The sequence below is a fragment of the Scyliorhinus torazame genome, chromosome 21 (assembly GCF_047496885.1).
Source record: "Scyliorhinus torazame isolate Kashiwa2021f chromosome 21, sScyTor2.1, whole genome shotgun sequence".
NCBI classification, from domain to species: Eukaryota; Metazoa; Chordata; class Chondrichthyes; order Carcharhiniformes; family Scyliorhinidae; genus Scyliorhinus; species Scyliorhinus torazame.
In genome coordinates, this window is record NC_092727.1 from 71,193,629 (window position 1) to 71,213,781 (window position 20,153).

Genomic DNA, 20,153 nt, shown 5'->3' on the forward strand with positions numbered 1-20,153 from the left:
GGAGTAGGGATGGGGGGTAGAGGGGAGTAGGGGTAAGGGGGGAGTAGGGGAGTAGGGGGGGAGTAGGGGTAAGGGGGGTAGGGTAAGGGGGGCGTAGGGGTAAGGGGGGGAGTAGGGGTAAGGGGGAGTAGGGGTAAGGGGGGAGTAGGGGTAAGGGGGGAGTAGGGGTAAGGGGGGAGTAGGGGTAAGGGGGGAGTAGGGGTAAGGGGGGAGTAGGGGTAAGGGGGGAGTAGGGGTAAGGGGGGAGTAGGGGTAAGGGGGGAGTAGGGGTAAGGGGGGAGTAGGGGTAAGGGGGGAGTAGGGTAAGGGGGAGTAGGGTAAGGGGTGAGTAGGGGTAAGGGGGGAGTAGGGGTAGGGGGGAGTAGGGGTAAGGGGGGAGTAGGGGTAAGGGGGGAGTAGGGGTAAGGGGGGGAGTAGGGGTTGGGGGGGAGTAGGGGTTGGGGGGAGTAGGGGTTGGGGGGAGTAGGGGTTGGGGGGAGTAGGGGTTGGGGGGGGGGGGAGTAGGGTGGGGGGGGGAGTAGGGGTTGGGGGGAGTAGGGTTGGGGGGAGTAGGGGTTGGGGGGAGTAGGGGTTGGGGGGAGTAGGGGTTGGGGGGAGTAGGGGTTGGGGGGAGTATGGGTTGGGGGGAGTAGGGGTTGGGGGGAGTAGGGGTTGGGGGGAGTAGGGGTTGGGGGGGAGTAGGGGTTGGGGGGAGTAGGGGTTGGGGGGAGTAGGGGTTGGGGGGAGTAGGGGTTGGGGGGAGTAGGGGTTGGGGGAGTAGGGGTTGGGGGGAGTAGGGTTGGGGGGAGTAGGGGTTGGGGGGAGTAGGGGTTGGGGGGAGTAGGGGTTGGGGGGAGTAGGGGTTGGGGGGAGTAGGGGTTGGGGGGAGTAGGGGTTGGGGGGAGTAGGGGTTGGGGGGAGTAGGGGTTGGGGGGAGTAGGGGTTGGGGGAGTAGGGTTGGGGGGAGTAGGGGTTGGGGGGGGAGTAGGGGTTGGGGGGGGAGTAGGGGTTGGGGGGGGGGGGAGTAGGGGGTTGGGGGGGGGAGGTAGGGGTTGGGGGGGGAGTAGGGGTTGGGGGGGGAGTAGGGGTTGGGGGGAGGGGTGGGGGAGTAGGGGTTGGGGGGGAGTAGGGTTGGGGGGGGAGTAGGGGTTGGGGGGAGTAGGGTTGGGGGGAGTAGGGGTTGGGGGGAGTAGGGGTTGGGGGGGAGTAGGGGTTGGGGGGGGAGTAGGGTTGGGGGGAGTAGGGGTTGGGGGGAGTAGGGGTTGGGGGAGTAGGGGTTGGGGGGAGTAGGGGTTGGGGGGAGTAGGGGTTGGGGGGGAGTAGGGGTTGGGGGGGAGTAGGGGTTGGGGGGGAGTAGGGGGTTGGTGGGGGGAGTGGGTTGGGGGGAGTAGGGTTGGGGGGAGTAGGGGTTGGGGGGAGTAGGGGTTGGGGGAGTAGGGGTTGGGGGGAGTAGGGGTTGGGGGAGTAGGGGTTGGGGGAGTAGGGGGTTGGGGGAGTAGGGGTTGGGGGGAGTAGGGGTTGGGGGGGGAGTAGGGGTGGGGGGAGTAGGGTTGGGGGAGTAGGGGTTGGGGGGAGTAGGGGTTGGGAGTAGGGGTTGGGTGAGTAGGGGTTGGGGGGAGTAGGGGTTGGGGGGAGTAGGGGTTGGGGGAGTAGGGGTGTGGGGGGAGTAGGGGGTTGGGGGAGTAGGGGTTGGGGGGAGTAGGGGTTGGGGGAGTAGGGGTTGGGGGGAGTAGGGGGTTGGGGGGAGTAGGGGTTGGGGGGAGTAGGGGGTGGGGGGGAGTAGGGGTTGGGGGGGTGGGTGGGGGAGTAGGGGTTGGGGGGTTGGGGTTGGGGGAGTAGGGGTTGGGGGGGTAGGGGTGGGGGGAGTAGGGGTTGGGGGGAGTAGGGGTTGGGGGGAGTAGGGTTGGGGGAGTAGGGTTGGGGGGAGTAGGGTTGGGGGGTGTAGGGTTGGGGGAGTAGGGGTTGGGGAGGGGGGGAGGGGGAGTAGGGTTGGGGGGGGGGGTTGGGGGGGGGGGGAGTAGGGGTGGGGGGGGGTAGGGGTTGGGGGGGGAGTAGGGGTTGGGGGGGAGTAGGGGTTGGGGGGGGTGGGGTGGGGGGGAGTAGGGGTTGGGGGGGGGAGTAGGGGTTGGGGGGGAGTAGGGGTTGGGGGGGAGTAGGGGTTGGGGGGAGTAGGGTTGGGGGGGAGTAGGGGTTGGGGGGGAGTAGGGGTTGGGGGGGAGTAGGGGTTGGGGGGGTGTAGGGGTTGGGGGGGTAGGGTTGGGGGGGGAGTAGGGGTTGGGGGGGGTGAAGGGGTTGGGGGGAGGGGGGTTGGGGGGAGTAGGGGTTGGGGGGGGGTAGGGGTTGGGGGGGGTAGGGGTTGGGGGGGAGTAGGGGTTGGGGGGAGTAGGGGTTGGGGGGGAGTAGGGGTTGGGGGGAGTAGGAGTTGGGGGGGAGTAGGATGGGGGGGGGGGGAGTAGGGGTAGGGGGGAGTAGGGGTCAGGGGTTATGGCAAACTTAAAAGAGTCCAGCACAATCTACTCGTACAGCCACTTGCGCGGAGCACATGAGGAATGGGGAACGGAAAGCAGAAGAGAGAAAGATGATAGAAAGAAAGTGTACGGGGCTGGCCAGGAAAGAGCGCGAGGGCTCCTTTCGCATCAGTTAGAGCTAGAGTAAAGTGACAGCAAACTTGGAAACTGGCTAGATGGTCCTCTACACTCTGCAGTAAACATTGCCACTGCAAGGTAGGTGGAGTCGAGTGGGTACGGGGAGGTAAGAGAAGATTGGATGCAATTGAAAGTGGAGTGAAGAGATAAGTGAGGGAATCTAGTATGGGCATCTCCAGTCTAACAAAATGCTAGCTGGCTGTTCAAGCAATCAGTCCTCACTGGGGCAGCTCCAATGAGAAACTCCAATATGCAGTCATGAAACAAATCACATGCAACATGCTCTCACCTCTCTATTCAGACGATATTTCTTTGCCTTGTCAATGCTGTAAATAACCATGTTCATTAACGGAAGCAAGGACTCCATGTCCTTTGGAGAAGTGTTTGCCGATTCCAGGCACTGCGTAGAATAAACACACAATAAGGCCCAACTTTGATTATGATCACTCTGCATAACCAGAAACAACCTGACGGATCAAATGACCACAACTAGACTGAGTGAACCTCAGGACAAGGCTGAGCTTCCTGCATCCTTCAGAATCACTGGTTCATAAGAAGGAGCCCAAAGCTATTGCATCTATCCATATAACTTTCCACCAATTATTCCCATTTTACACCACATTAATTATATCCTCTGTGGAGACACAGTCCCTCCCAATCATGCCATGAATCAAGACTTACCATTAAATGTAAACAGTAGTGTCTTTTTAGTGTCAGGCAGTTTGAGGGGTTGACCCTCTCTAAATGGAAAGGGAAAAGGGAAAAGGAAAGAATTAAAGAGGCACAGGCATAACATCCCCGACTGTACGACAGGCAAACAAATTAAATATTGCAGAATATTCCACTCTTGGTCAAACGATAAATAAATGGTCAATAAAAATATTTATTTTCATTTAATGTCCAACAGGTCATAACTGCTCTCCAACAAAATTGAAAAGGTAAGAGGCACAGTCAGCAACTGCCATCGTGAGTACTCCACCAAGGGCATTAGTGATTTTATTCTCCAACACTTGTTAGAAGTTGAGGGTGTTTAGGTAGCTGCATTTCAGACCAATGCCTTCAAGGGACTACTTGCTCTCCGAGGGTGCCAGCTCTCTTGGGTACAGGCTTCACAGCATCATCCAGTCCCTCACTCAAACAGCAATGAGCCAATACAAGGGTTGTCAGTTTATGTGATAACCACACACACACACACACACACATACAGTGCCCTGTGTCACCAGGAACCCTGGATAATTGTTTCCACCCGAGGTGAGAGATTCGGAGGATAATGGCAATGATCCCTTGGCTGCCCAAGTTTATTCAGCAAAGACTCACCAGCAGTAGTGAGTGAATGTCCTTGGTGCTACCATTCACGGACATGGAGGAGTCAACACTCATTAGGGATGTAATGATGCCAGGAACATTATGAGGGAGAGGTGATGACGAGGCGTCAAGCACGTTTGCACAGGGACAGAGATATCCTGGAAGATTTTTCACAAATGTGCGCCCAGGGGCGGCACGGTGATGCAATGGTTAGTACTGCCACCTCACGGCGCTGAGGACCTAGGTTCGATCCCGATGTCACTGTCCCTGTGGAGTTTGCACATTCGCCCTGTGTCTGCATGGGTCTCACCCCCACAACCTAAAGATGTGCAGGGTTGAATTGGCCACACTAAATGGCCCCTTAAATGGAAAATGATTGGGGCCCATATGCAGGGCTCTATTGCCTCATACCTACATCACCCCGAATCTGACTGCCCACCACTGTATTCCCCAAGGGCTCCAAATGTCCCTGGAACATTCCACACAGGCTCTGTAACGACCCCCCCTAGCCCCCCCCCCCCCCCCCACCACATCCCCACCCCCCCCCCCCACCTCACCGCCCCAAACCACACCACGCCTCACCACACCCCACCCATCCCCGCATGCACCCACCCCCGCAGGCACCCCTCCCACCCACGCACCCCCGCCCGCACCCCTCCCACCCACGCCCGCACCCCTCCCCATCACACATCCCCGCACACCTCCCCCCCCACACCCGCTCCCCCCACGCACCCCTCCCACCCATGCGTGCATACACACAAACACCCCTCCGTCCCCCCCCTCCCACACTTCCCTCCCCCCTACATCCCCCCCCTCACACTTCCCCCCCCCTCCCCCCACACTCTCTCTCCCTCCCTCCTCCCACACTCCCCCTCCCATGCACACAACCCCCTCCCCCACGCACACAACCCCCTCCCCCACGCACACAACCCCCTCCCCCACAACCCACCCCCACACCCCCCCCCCCCCATCACACATCCCCGCACACCTCCCCCACCCCGCCCACTCCCCCCCACCCGCCCACCCCTCCTCCCCCCACCCGCCCCACTCCCCCCCACCCACGCACACAACCCCCCCCCCACGCACACAACCCCCCCCCCGCGCACACAAGCCCCCCACGCGCACAAGCCCCCCACGCACACAAGCCCCCACGCACACAAGCCCCCCACGCACACAAGCCCCCCACGCACACTCACCCCCCCCCCCCACACCATGGTTTCTGATCCAGAAAATTACTCTTCAATCGAAATGGATTTCTGTAATTAGGATTTCCCATCGATAGCGATGATCACAAACTGAGCAGATATTATTCATCCTGATATTACTGATATTTTGATACCTACTCTTGAATAATTTTAGACCCCAGAGAACTGGTCCGAGAAATGAACAGACTCAATCTTGTCAGCATGATTTGACAGGAAGTGCACCATCTGGTAACAGAAAGAGAAAAAGGCTGAACATTATTGCACAGAATGAACCAGCCTCTAGAAAATACCTGGACAAAGCTGCAAAGATTTACATTCACATCATTATGTGAACAGAAGCATGGATGGAAAGAGAGGTGCATCGTTGACTTAGAGGTATTAGCTGCGCAATGGGGTGGATACTCAAAATTTTAGTATGATAAATTCATTGAGGTAACTCTTTTGTGCAGGATGTACGACTCACAACAATCCACTTCTAGTTGGCAAGGAGTCACAAAATGGACAGAGAAGTGTGGGAAATGAGACATAGTACTGAAGTTTAGGTTAGATTCCCATTGATGGAACAGTGTAGAGGGAGCTTTACTCTGTATCTAACCCCGTGCTGTACCTGTCCTGGAAGTGTCTGATGGGGAGTGTTGAGGGAACTTCACTCTGTACATAACCTCATGCTGTATGTCTTGGGAATGTTTGAAACAAAGAAAACAATCAGCAGGTCAGCTTCTGAGGAGAAAGGAGCCGTTAATACTGGGTATGTTTGATCAGGATGCAAGTTGTGTAAAGTGGAAAATGTTAATTAATCATCAATAGCTCACACATTGATGCAAGCAAGGTTAACGCCCCCTGGTGATGAGACCAATTATATTTCTTTACCAACAGCCTTGCTGAGATCCGAAGCAGAGGCTGTCGCAGAGAAGCTTTGTTGAATTCATACCAAATTCAGTATCATGTGCGAGTATCTTTAAGAAATGGGTGTTTTTATCAAATAGCTGTAGTGGGTGTACCTTTAAGAAATGAGTGTTTATTAGATAGCTGCAGTGATGTCAGAGAGTGGGTGGAGCTAGGCTGTCTGTCTGCTTTACTTTCGTTTTAGGCTGTTTGCTACAGGGTGTTTTTAGTTTCGTTTTGAGAGCTGGATAGCTGCAGGCAAAAAAAGGAGCTGTATAAGGATCTCTCTCTACAAACTATAGACTATCTCCAGATCAATTGTGTGATTTCAAAGTGCTGACTGCTCTCAGTAGTGAATTTAAACCTGATCTCTGTGTTAACATAGAACATAGAACAATACAGCGCAGTACAGGCCCTTCGGCCCACGATGTTGCACCGAAACAAAAGCCATCTAACCTACACTATACCATTATCATCCATATGTTTATCCAATGAACTTTTAAATGCCCTCAATGTTGGCGAGTTCACTACTGTTGCAGGTAGGGCATTCCACGGCCTCACTACTCTTTGCGTAAAGAACCTACCTCTGACCTCTGTCCTATATCTATTACGCCTCAGTTTAAAGTTATGTCCCCTCGTGCCAGCCATTTCCATCCGCGGGAGAAGGCTCTCACTGTCCACCCTATCCAACCCCCTAATCATTTTGTATGCCTCTATTAAGTCTCCTCTTAACCTTCTTCTCTCCAACGAAAACAACCTCGAGTCCATCAGCTTTTCCTCATAAGATTTTCCCTCCATACCAGGCAACATCCTGGTAAATCTCCTCTGCACCCGCTCCAAAGCCTCCACGTCCTTCCTATAATGCGGTGACCAGAACTGTACGCAATACTCCAAATGCGGCCGTACCAGAGTTCTGTACAGCTGCAACATGACCTCCTGACTCTGGAACTCAATCCCTCTACCAATAAAGGCCAACACTCCATAGGCCTTCTTCACCACCTTATCAACCTGGGTGGCAACTTTCAGGGATCTATGTACATGGACACCTAGATCCCTCTGCTCATCCACACTTCCAAGAACTTTACCATTAGCCAAATATTCCACATTCCTGTTATTCCTTCCAAAGTGAATCACCTCACACTTCTCTACATTAAACTCCATTTGCCACCTCTCAGCCAGCTCTGCAGCTTATCTATATCCCTCTGTAACCTGCTACTTCCTTCCACACTATCGACAACACCACCGACTTTAGTATCGTCTGCAAATTTACTCACCCACCCTTCTGCGCCTTCCTCTAGGTCATTGATAAAAATGACAAACAGCAACGGCCCCAGAACAGATCCTTGTGGTACTCCACTTGTGACTGAACTCCATTCTGAACATTTCCCATCAACCACCACCCTCTGTCTTCTTTCAGATAGCCAATTTCTGATCCACATCTCTAAATCACCCTCAATCCCCAGCCTCCGTATTTTCTGCAATAGTCTACCGTGGGGAACCTTATCAAACGCTTTGCTGAAATCCATATACACCACATCAACTGCTCTACCCTCATCTACTGTTCAGTCACCTTCTCAAAGAACTCGATAAGGTTTGTGAGGCATGACCTACCCTTCACAAAGCCATGCTGACTATCCCTGATCATATTATTCCTATCTAGATGATTATAAATCTTGTCTCTTATAATCCCCTCCAAGACTTTACCCACTACAGACGTGAGGCTCACCGGTCTATAGTTGCCGGGGTTGTCTCTGCTCCCCTTTTTGAACAAAGGGACCACATTTGCTATCCTCCAGTCCTCTGGCACTATTCCTGTAGCCAATGATGACATAAAAATCAAAGCCAATGGTCCAGCAATCTCTTCCCTGGCCTCCCAGAGAATCCTAGGATAAATCCCATCAGGTCCCGGGGACTTATCTATTTTCAGCCTGTCCAGAATTGCCAACACCTCTTCCCTACGTACCTCAATGTTAAAAAGGGTCTTTTGTCTTATAGATGTTAATAAGGAAAGATTAAGGTTTACTTATAGAATATTGTATCTGTGAGGAGATTGGTGTTGATAGTCAAGATGTTTACTGTGGGTTTATAAAGTGTTAATTGGTTTCATAAATAAACAATGTTTTAATTTAAAAGTACTGTAGATGTCTGGTGTATCACACCTGTAAAGTAGGCCCGTGTGTTCCCCATACCACAATCTATTAAGAATTGTGGGTCAGGTGAACGCATTGATACACTTTGGGGTTCTCTAAACCCTGGTCCATAACATCAGTGACAGATTCTGCCAACTTTTACAAGGCCTAATCATTCCCCAGCTCAACGCACTCACCCTGTTGTCCAGGATACCCTCGGTGACCTCTCCCATCTCAGACAGGATAGACAGTGAATCAGGAAGCCCAAACTTAATCCCTGACTTGGGCTTATCACTGCAGAACTCACTCTAGAAAAGAAAGTGGGGTGTTTATAGCTCTTTGATGAAAAGAAATCACAATTCCCCAGATAAAGATTAGACGAGCAGCAGTAATTGAAGCAATAAGATATCCATCACAATGGAAATTAAACACACGTCAATCAGGAATGTGTTCACAGCAGCCTGTCTCCCTGCCATTGCTGGAGTCTGTGTAAAAGACTGGCTTGAATGCAGTTTCTGATTTCCCCGCAGTGGTTACGGTAGGTCAGAAAACTCTGGGATGCATTTCAGCTGCCAAACACAAGTGTCCAGTCTCTGCAGTTATCTGTTTGCAGTCTGTTCTTTCTGTAAGAACAGAAGGTTCAGCCATCGTAATGCTTTGCGTGCTCTCCTCCACAGGAAAATACTCAGCGATCTGTTGAACTCCTGTGACACAGTATCACGAGGAATAGAAGGCCATCTGGCCCTCTCAGGCCCCTTCTGCAATTCATTTCCATCATGGCTGTTCTGCTCCAGAATTCAATTTTTCTGCCTTTGCTCTAAATCTAACTTTACCAACATAAAATCTGTGCGTCTCAGTCTTGAAAGCAATCAACTGTCGGCAATGTTGAATCAGTTAAAATGACATATACATTCGGTGTGAACAACATCAGGATTTAACAATTCACATGTCAGTGTTATACATCATGAGCCAAGCCCCATACGCTCATGGTAGTTTAGTCTAGATGACGGTCTCTCAACACATACCAAATCCTGCATCTCCTTCTGCATACGGACCATGGCCTTCCGTGACCCAATGGCAAACACATATGTATCCATGTCTTCCTCATTCATTGTCACTTTGATTTGCTACAGAAGGAAACACAAAAAGCTCTCATTTCCGTCACTTCCTTGAAACAATGGGTGGGGGAAACGCCACAGAGTGGGGGGGAGTGCGAGCGAGCAAAGGAGAGAGACACACCCGGCGCCAGACAGAGGCCCGGCGCCAGACAGAGGCCCGGCGCCAGACAGAGGCCCCGCGCCAGACAGAGGCCCCGCGCCAGACAGAGGCCCCGCGCCAGACAGAGGCCCCGCGCCAGACAGAGGCCCCGCGCCAGACAGAGGCCCCGCGCCAGACAGAGGCCCCGCGCCAGACAGAGGCCCCGCGCCAGACAGAGGCCCCGCGCCAGACAGAGGCCCGGCGCCAGACAGAGGGCAAGAAAACCGCACACAGATACATGGGGCTGGAGAGCTACCACCCATGAAGGGGAGATACTCACAAATTGCAGAGGAGCAACACCCTAAAATGGAAGAACCTGGATTAAACAACTTGTATCTATAAGCTTTAAGATATTAAAACTGCAAGTCAAAAATGGGGCCTGAACAAAAAGCAAAATACAGAAGCTGGAAATCTATAAAAAGCTGGAAATGCTCACACGATCAGGAAGCTTTGAAACATCAGGACGGGTCCCGAGGTCTGAAACATCAACTGCCTGATTCCCGTTTCTCCAGTTACTGCCTGACCTACATGATGTCGTTAAACTAACTGGTAGAAAGGCCGAGAGGGAGAGAAATCCAGGAATAATAGCAAGGAGATGGGAACCTGAGTGGGAAGACACAAGAGAGGGAAACAAAGTGTCTGAAATGAGACTGTATCTGAACGCACAGAGCATTCGCAATAAGGTAGATGAATTAACAGCGGAAACTGGTACACGCAGGTATGATATGATGCCGATTACGGAGACATGGCTGCAGGGTGACCAAGGTTGGGCATTGAATATCCAAGGATCGTCTATATTTAGGAAAGGCAACCAAAAAGGGAAAGGAAGTGGGATAATGTTGTTAGTTCGGGTGAAATCAGTGCAAAAGTGCAAGAGGAGATTGGTTCAGGAAATCTAGATGCAGAATCAGTCTGGGTGGCGCGAAGAAGAAACAAGAGGCGGAAAGCATTAGTGGGAGTTGCCTGTTGGCCTCCAAACTGTAGTGGTAAGGTAGGGGATGGCATGAAAGAGGAAATTTGAGGTGCACTGAACAAGGGTACTACAGAAATCATGGGTGACTTTAATCTACATATAGGCTAGGCAAATCAAGTAAGCAACAATACTGTGGCAGGTTAACTCCTGGAGTACGAACGAGATAGAACAAAGAAAAGTACAGCACAGGAACAGGCCCTTCAGCCCTCCAAGCCTGTGCCGACCATGCTGCCCGTCTAAACTAAAATCTTCTACACTCTCAGGGTGCCTCTATTCCCATCCTATTTGTGCATTTGTCAAGATGCCACTTAAAGGTCACTATCATCCCTGTTTCCACCACCTCCTCCGGCAGCGAGTTCCAGGCACCAACTACAATGTGTAAAAAAAAAAAAAAAAAACTTACCTCGTCCATCTCCTCTAAACCTTGCCCCTCGCAACTTAAACCTATGCCTCCGAGTAATTGACCCCTCTACCCTGGGGAAAAGTCTCTGATTATCCACTCTTTCTATGCCCCTCATAATTTTGTAGACCTCTATCAGGTCGCCCCTCAACCTCCGTCATTCCAGTGATTACAAACAGAGTTTATTCAACCGCTCCTCATAGCGTATGCCCTCCATACCAGGCAACATCCTGGTAAATCTCTTCTGCACCCTCTAAAACCTCCACATCCTTCTGGTAGTGTGGCGACCAGAATTGAACAGTTGCCTAACTAAGGTTCGATACAGCTGCAACACGACTTGCCAATTCTTATACTCAATGCCCCGGCCAATGAAGGCAAGCATGTCTTCTTGTCTACCTTCTCTACCTGTGTTGCCCCTTTCAGTGACCTGTGGACCTGTACACCTAGATCTCTCTGAGTTTCAATACACTGGAGGGTTCTACCATTCACTGTATAGTCCCTACCTGCATTAGGCGTTCCAAAATGCATTACCTCACATTTGTCCGGATTAAACTCCATCTACCATCTCTCCGCCCAAGTCTCCAAAACGATCTAAATCCTGCTGTATCCTCTGACAGTCCTCATCGCTATCCGCAATTCCACCAATCTGTGTGTCATCTGCAAACTTAATAATCAGACCAGTTACATTTTCCGCCAAATCATTTATATATACTACGAACAGCAAAGGTCCCAGCATTGATCCCTGCGGAACACCACTAGTCACAGCCTCCAATCAGAAAAGTACCCTTCCATTGCTACTCTCTGTCTTCTGTGACCTAGCCAGTTCAGTGTCCACCTTGCCAGTTCACCCCTGATCCTGTGTGACTTCACCTTTTGTAACAGTCTACCATGAGGGACCTTGTCAAAGACATTACTGAAGTCCATATAGACAACATCCACTGCCCTAACTGCATCAATCATCTTAGCGACCTCCTCGAAAAACTCTATCAAGTTAGTGAGACACGACCTCCCCTTCACAAAACTGTGCTGCCTCTCGCTAATACGTCCATTATATTCCACACAGGCTTAGTCTGTTCCCAGCCTTCTAGCCCTGACAAATGTCTCCTTTTTCTTTTTGACAAGGCCTACAAGATCTTTCGCTATCCAAGGTTCCCGAAATTTGCAGTATTTATCCATCTTCATCACAGGAATATGCCGGTCCTGAATTCCTTTCAACTGACATTTGAAAGCCTACCACATGTCAGATGTTGATTTAAGGAGATGGTTTGTTAGGTCAGTATGTTGAGGAACCTATAAGGAAACTTGCTATCCTAGATTTGGTATCATGCAATGAGAAGGGGTTAATTAATAATCTTGTTGTGAGAGATCCTTTAGGGAACAGTGACCAGCACATGATAGAATTCCTCATTCGGATGGAAAGTGAATTCAGAACTGAAACCAGGGTCCTAAATCTAAACAAATGGGCCAAATGGCCTCCTTCTGCACTGTAAATTCTACGATCTATGATAGGAAACTATGAAGGTATGAGGGGCGAGTTGGCTAAGATAGATTGGGGAACTTCATTAAAAGGCATGTCGGCGGTTAGGCGACGGATAATAGTTAAGGATGAATGTAGGCTCCCGGTGGCGGCTATGAAGGAGTAAGTCGCACATTTGGTGGCTCCCGCTCTGGTGGAACTTTTGGACCTTTTCCCCCGATCTTTTAACGGACTTGAATTGTAGAACGGATATCAGTTGCAATTTCTCTACTGAATTTCCACTTCGGTGCATGGAGAAAAGGACTAGAAGTGTTCGTAAGGGCAGAAATAAGAGGACAGAGAAGACTTGGGCTGTAGCTGCAACAGAAGACAGCATGGCGGAGGGGCGAACCTCTGGCTTGTCGACCCAGCAGTCCATGGAGTAGCTGATGCAAGTCATCCAGGAGGGCTTTGCTACGCAGAAACGCGACTGCTTGGACCCGATAAAAGCGTCGATTGAGCAGCTGGAGCTCAGGTTGGATGCCCAGGATCGGCCGATCCAGAAGGTGGAGTAGGCGCTGGCTGAGCAGGAGGAGCATCAGACCACGGTGGAGCTGGAGGTGGGGATGCTGAGGGACCAGCAAAAGAAGCTTCTGAAGAAGATGGAGGACCTAGAGAATAGGTCCCGCCGGCAGAACCTAAGAATTGTCAGGCTCCCGGAGGGGTCCGAAGGAGCGGACGCTGGGCCATACGTCGCAGGCATGTTTGAGAAGCTGCTGGGGGATGGGGCATTCTCCCGGCTCTTGGGAGGTGGATAGGGCTCAAGAGCCCTGCGAAGAAGCCGAGAATGGAAGACCCTTCGAGGGCTATGGTGGTGAGATTCCACAGGTTCTCGGATAAGGAGCGTATTCTGCAGTGGGCCAAGCAGACATGGAGCTGTAAGTGGGACAATAGCATCCTGCGGGTTTACCAAGACCTGAGCGTGGAGGAGAGTCTGCACAGCCTCCCAGTGTGTGCGTGGGTTTCCTCCAGGTGCTCCGGTTTCCTCCCACAGTCCAAAGATGTGCAGGATAGGTGGATTGACCATGATAAATTGCCATTAGTGTCCAAAATTGCCCTTGGTGTTGGGTGGGGTTACTGGGTTATGGGGATAGGGTGGAGGTGTTGACCTTGGGTGGGGTGCTCTTTCCAAGAGCCAGTGCAGGCTCAATGGGCCGAATGGCCTCCTTCTGCACTGTAAATTCTATGATAATCTATGATTAATCTAGGACAAAGGTTCGACACAACATCGTGGGCCGAAGGGCCTGTTCTGTGCTGTATTTTTCTATGTTCTATGAGAGCAGGCTTCAATCAGATCAGGGCGATCCTTTTCAAGAAAAAGGTGAAGTTTGGACTGTTATACCCAGCCCGTCTCTGGGTCACGCACGAGGATCAGCACTTTTACTTTTGAGTCTCCTGAGGACGCGTTGGGACTTTGCGAAAAAGAAAGGGCTGGTGGTGGACTGAGAGTTTATGAACATGGCTCCAACGTTCATGTTTTTGTTTCCTCTGTTTTTGTAAAACGTTTCTCGCTTTGCTTGGAACTAGCAGTAGAGCTAGGTGAGTTTAGGTTTTCATTTGCACCGTTGGGGGATGGAGGTGTGCTAGTTTTCATCTTGGTGTTTTTTGGTTGGGCAATTGTGTGGGGATTGTTTGATGTTGGAGTTTCTTTGCATGAGCTGGGGGGGGGGGGGGGGGGGGGAGAAACAATAGGTGGGAGACTATCTGGTGCTAGGGATGGGGGCCACCAAGCTAGCTGGGTGAGCTAGCTATTGGAAGCGCAGTGGGGTGTGTGCATATGTTTGGTTTAGGAAAGGGACTGGGTTACAGGGTGTTGTTGCTTGGGGTGGGGGGGGGGGGGGATATTCTGCTGGCGAGGAAGGGACTTGGGCTGAGGGACAGACAGGAGGTCGGGGGCTGTCTGGGGATGGACCGGTGGAGGCGCGGATCACGGGCTGATGGCGGGCTTAAAAAAGGGGGATGACTGATCGGCGGAGGAGGGGCAATGAGCCCCCCAACTCGGCTGACCACCTGGAATGTTCGAGGGTTAAATGGGCCGGTCAAAAGGGCACGTGTGTTCACGCATCTTAGGGGATTGAAGGCGGACGTGGTGATGTTGCACCTTAAGGTAAGGGACCAGGTTAGACTGAGGAAAGGCTGGGACAGCCAGGTGTTTCATTCGGGACTAGATTCAAAGACTAGAGGGGTTGCGATCCTGATCAATATGCAGGTGGTATTTGAGGCATGTAAAATAGTTTCGGATGTGGGAGGTCGGTATATTATGGTCAGTGGGAAACTGGAGGGGGTGCAGTTGGTGTTAGTGAATGCGCCAAATTGGGATGATGTGGAGTTTATAAAGAGGATGCTGGAGAAGATACCGGACCTGGACTCGCACAGGTTGGTCATGGGAGGGGACTTCAATACAGTTATGGACCCGGGCTTAGACGGTCAAGCTCGAAAACGGGCAGGTTGCCAGCAATGGCAAAGGAACTAAGAGGGTTCATGGAGATGATCGGGGGGGGGGGGCGTGGATCCATGGAGATTTGGGAAACCGAGGGCGAAGGAGATCTCCTTCTACTCACATATGCATAAAGAGTACTCCCGGATTGATTTCTTTATTTTGAGCAGGGTCTTTCTGGCTGGGGTAGTGGACACGGGGTATTCGGCGATCACATCTCAGATCATGCACCCCACTGGGTTGACCTGCAGGTTGGTAAGGGTTTTGCTCTATGCGGATGATCTGCTTCTGTACGTTTCGGACCCAGTCGCGGGGATGGAGGAAATCATGATGATTTTAGGAGAATTCGGCCAGTTTTCAGGGTACAAGCTAAACATGGATAAGAGTGAGATGTTTGTGGTTCAGGCGAGGGGACAGGAGGGGCGACTGGGGGAGCTGCCGTTTAGATCAGTAGGGGGTAGTTTTAGGTACCTGGGCATCCAAGTGGCACGGGAATGGGACCGGCTGCATAAATTGATTCTGGCCCGGCTAGTGGACCAAATAAAGGACGGTTTCCGGAGATGGGACGCGTTCCCATTGTCGCTGGCCGGGAGGGTGCAAACGGTGAAAATGACGGTCCTCCCAAGGTTCCTATTTGTATTTCAATGTCTCCCCATTTTTATTCCGCGGTCTTTTTTTAAGCGGGTCAACAGTGTGATCACGGGCTTCGTCTGGGTAAGGAAGGTAATGCTCAAGAGCCGGGGAGAGGGCGGGCCAAATTTTAGCAATTATTACTGTGTGGCTAACATAGCCATGATCAGGAAGTGGGTGGTGGGGGAGGGGTCGGCTTGGGTGCGTATGGAGGCGGCTTCTTGTAAGGGCACCAGTCTGGGGGCGTTGGTAACTGCGCCTCTGCCACTCCCGTTAGCGCGGTACTCCACCAGCCTCGTGGTGGTGGCGGCCATGAGAGTTTGGGGTCAGTGGAGGCGACATGTGGGAGCATCGGTCTGGGCCCCAATTTGTGATAACCACTGGTTTGCCCCGGGGAGTATGGATGGGGGGTTCAGGGTATGGCAGAGAGCGGGGATTGAGAGGATGGGGGATGTGTTCATAGAGAGGAACTATCCAAGAGCTGGAGGAAAAGTTTGGGCTGGGGCGAGGGGAAACAAATTCAGATAGTTGCAGGTTCTTTCGTAAACAGGTGGCAATCTTCCCGCTCCTACAGCTGAGGGGGATTCAGGACAGGGTAGTTTCTAGAGGGTGGGTAGGGGAGAGGAGCGTCTCGGACATCTATAAGGAGCTGATGGGGTCGGCGGGGATGCAGACCGAGGAGCTGAAGTGTAAGTGGGAAGAGGAGCTGGGATCTATCTCAATAGAGGATGGATTATGGGTAGACGCATTGAGTAGAGTCAACGCATCTGCAACATGTGCCAGGCTTAGCCCAATACAATTTAAGGTTGTGCACCGGGCTCACGAGTGTGGCCCGGATGAGCAGATTCTTTGGGGTGGAGCACAGGTGCACAAAATGCGCGGGAGGACAAGCGAACCATGTTCATATGTTTTGGACATGTACAAAGCTTCGGGGATTTTGGCAGGGGTTTGCGGTCGTCATGTCCACGGTGTTAAAAACAAGAGTGGCGCTGAGTCCAGAGTTGGCGATTTTCGGGGTGTCGGAAGATCCGGGAATCCAGGAGGAGAAAGAGGCAGATGTTCTGGCCTTTGCGTCCCTGGTAGCCCGGAGACAGATACTATTGGCATGGAGGGACCCATAGCCCCCGAAGTCGGAGACCCGGCTATCGGACATGGCTAACTTTCTCTGTATGGAGAAAATTAAGTTCACCTTGAGGGGTTGACTGTTAGGGTTCACCCGGAGGTGGCAACGTTCTTCGACTTCCTTGCGAAAAATTAATCGTCAGCAGAAAGGGGGGGGGGGGGGGGGGGGTGCTAGTTTAGGTTAGAGTAGGGGGGTAATAAGGGTGGGACCTGTACGAAAGGTAAACGGTTTTTGCACTATGTTTCTAGTTTCACGTATCTTGTGTATTTTGTTGTTGTTTCTATACCAAAAAATACCTCAAGAAGACGTTTATTTTAAAAAAAGGGAAGGATGAATGTAGAGAGTGTAACATTTGTACTTTCATTTCTGGCAAAAAGACACAAGAAAGGTAGCTCAACCCATGGCGAATGAAAGATATTAGTTAGTATTAGATCCTAAGTGGGGTCATACAAAGTTGCTTTAAAAAAAAGTAGCAAGCCTGAGCATTGAGAGAAATTCAGCAAAGGAGGCCTGAGAGATTGATTAAGAGAGAAAATGGAGTGTGTAAACTTATAATTAACATAAAAGCTGACTGTAAAAGCTTCTGTAAGTATATAAAAAAAGAAAATGAAGAAAAATGTAGGTCCCTTCCAGTCCGAAACAGGAGAATTTATAAGAGAATACAAGGAACAACCAAGACCACAAGACATAAGACATAGGAGCAGAATTAGGCTATTCGGCCCAGAGTCTGCTCTGCTATTCAATCATGGCTGATATGTTTCTCATCCCCATTCTCCTGCCTTCTCCCCATAACCTCGGATTCCCTTATTAATCAAGATAGGACCATAACTATTTTAGTTTCATCTTCACGGAGGAAGACACAAATAAATAACTTCCCAGAAATACCAGGAATCAAGGTTCTCGTGAAAAAAATGGAATTGAAGGAAATTAGTATTACTAGAAAAATAGTGGAGAAATTAATGGGACTGAAAGCTGATAAATCCCTAGTGTCTAATAATCTAATCTGTACTGAAGGAGGTGGCCATGGAAATAGTGGATACTTTGGTTGTCATCTTCCAATGGAACAACCCTGGCAGATTGGAGGTTCACAAATGTAACCCCACAATTTAAAAAAGGGAGGGAGAAAGCAAGGAATTACAGACCGGTTAGCCCAACATCAGTAGCGGGGAAAATACTCGAGTTTATTATAAAGGATGCGATAGCAGGGAACTTCGAAAATATCAACAGGTTTAGACAAAATCAACATGGGTTTATGAAAGGGAAATCATGTTTGACAAACCTTCTGGAGTTTTTGAAGATGCAACAAGCAGAATACTAGTAGGAAACAGAGTAGGGATAAATGTCTTTTTTCAGAGTGACAGGCGGGTGACAAGTGGGGTCCCACAAAGATCAATGCTTGGGCCCCAGCTATTCACAACATACAGCAACGATTTGGATGAGGGAGCCAAAAGTAATATTTCCAAGTTTGCCGACAACACAAAACTTGGTGGGAATGGTGAGGAGGATGTTAAGAGACTCGAAAGCAAATTTAGACAAGTTGAGTTAATGGGTAAATACATGGCAGAAGCAGTATAGCATGGATAAATGTGAAGTTACCAACTTTGGTGGAAAGGGAAAACATAAATAGGAGCTAGTGGAACGAGTCATTAATCTCTTTCAGCTTGCTCTGGTATTCAATGGCTGATCTTCTAACTCGACTCTGGCATCCCAAACTATCTCCCGTATTCCTCAATTCCTTTAGTGTCGAAAAAAAATCTATCGACCTCTTTCTTGAATATACTCAGCAACGTAGAATCCATAACCTCACGGGGCAGAGAGAGAGAGAGATTCACAGCCCTGAGTGAAAACATTCCTCTGCATCTCAGTCATAAATGGCTAACTCCTTAAAAAGAGCAAGAGTGAATGAGAAAAAGACGGATTCATTTTAGGCCAGATTAATCCAATCTGACATCAAATAGCTTTTCAAAACATTTCACCTCCATGCAAAGAGGCTAACATGCAGCACCTGAAAAACTTTCAAAGCAGAGGTCAACTAAATCCACACAGGTCCATAAACAAGCCTGGTCTCTGGGCATAACAGCTACACTGGAAATAACCGTAACCATTGGGGAGCTTTCACTGTTCATTGTGCCAGGACACTGTGACAGTGAAATTAACGACATGAAAAACAGTCCATTTCAGTTAATCAATGTAACCGAAGCCCAGTGGACAGATACAATAATTAGCACAATTGATTAAAGTTTAATAGCACAGTTTATTAAAGTTTATTCATACCACTTGATCACTGGCAGGCCTCATCATCCTTGCAAGAACGTTCAATAGATCCTGCCGTTTCAAAAACTAGAAAAGAAGCAAAATACATTAAATTTACAGCAGCATTGCAGCCACAAGAATGATGAGTGGAGCTCCAACACTCAAGAAGCTCAACACCATCTAGGACAAAGCAACTCACTTGATTGGCACCCCATCCTAAACATTCACTCTCTCCACCACCGACATCTAGTGGCTGCAGTATGGACTTTCTAAAGATGCACTGCAGCAACTCACAAAGTCTCCTTCGACAGCACCTTCCAAACCCACAAACTCCACCGCCAGGAAGGACAAGGGCAGCAGATATATGGAAATAGCTCTGCCTGCAAATTCTCCTCCAAGCCACTCACCACTTATCACCGTTCCTTCATGGTCACTGGGTCAAAATCCTGAACTTCCTCCCTTACAGAACTGTGGGTGCACCTACACCACAGAGACTACAGCGGTTCATGGTGACGGCTAACCATCATCATCTCAAGGGCAATTAAGTTAGCTTAAACCAGTGAAATGAATTGAAAATCGTTTATTGTCACAAGTAGGCTTCAAATTAAGTTACTGTGAAAAGCCTCTAGTCGCCACATTACGGCGCCTGTTCGGGGAGGCTGGTACGGGAATTGAACCGCGCTGCTGGCCTGCCTTGGTCTGCTTTAAAAGCCAGTGATTTAGTCCAGTGTGCTAATCCAACCCAGTGACACACACATCCCATGAGCAAACAAAAGAGTTTTTTTTATTTGAAGAAAAATCACATTCCCAATCAACTTTGTGAAACCACCCTGTGATTTATCAGTATCTTTGTATTCTGGAGTATGTTGTACACCATTACCTTTAGATATTCATTCATGGAAAATAAGCACTACCCCCTGCCAAATGAACCTGTTTTTTCTCATGATTTGCATATTTCCAGTGTCTTATATTATTCAGTATTTAGAACTGGTTTTATTTCTTTGTAAACCCTCATAACATTTTTTTTTTAATATGTCCTCGACCCCAGGGAAAAAAAACACATCCTCACTCTGGTCAAGTGCGTCCTATGCAAAACCTTGAATTGAATCAGACTCACGGGCCACACACTGCTGCCTCCGCGTCAGGGACCCGGGTTCAATTCCGGCCTTGGGTGACTGTCTGTGTGGAATTTGCATGCTCTTCCTGTGTCTGCGTGGATTTCCTCCGGGTGCCCCGGTTTCCTCCCACAGTCCAAAGGTGTACAGTTTGGGTGGATTGGCCATGCTAAATTTCACCTTAGTGTCAAAAAAGATTAAGTTGGGTTACGGAGATAAGGGCCTAGGTATGGAGATTAGGTGGGATGTTCTTTCAGAGGGTCGTGCAGATTCGATGGGCCGAAATGGCCTCCTTCTGCAC

At 50.3% G+C, this 20,153-nt stretch overlaps 1 protein-coding gene across 1 annotated transcript in view; it reads right to left on the reverse strand.

Annotated features, from left to right (window-relative positions):
• The window catches only part of ccdc47 (coiled-coil domain containing 47), an 80,079-nt gene that overhangs the window by 9,514 nt on the left and 50,412 nt on the right, over window positions 1–20,153 (reverse strand). Inside the window, 8 exon segments of the mRNA XM_072486934.1 lie at window positions 2,914–3,015; window positions 3,017–3,024; window positions 3,306–3,364; window positions 5,273–5,292; window positions 5,294–5,359; window positions 8,346–8,456; window positions 9,174–9,275; window positions 18,759–18,824. Coding sequence (XP_072343035.1) covers window positions 2,914–3,015; window positions 3,017–3,024; window positions 3,306–3,364; window positions 5,273–5,292; window positions 5,294–5,359; window positions 8,346–8,456; window positions 9,174–9,275; window positions 18,759–18,824 — 534 coding nt within the window.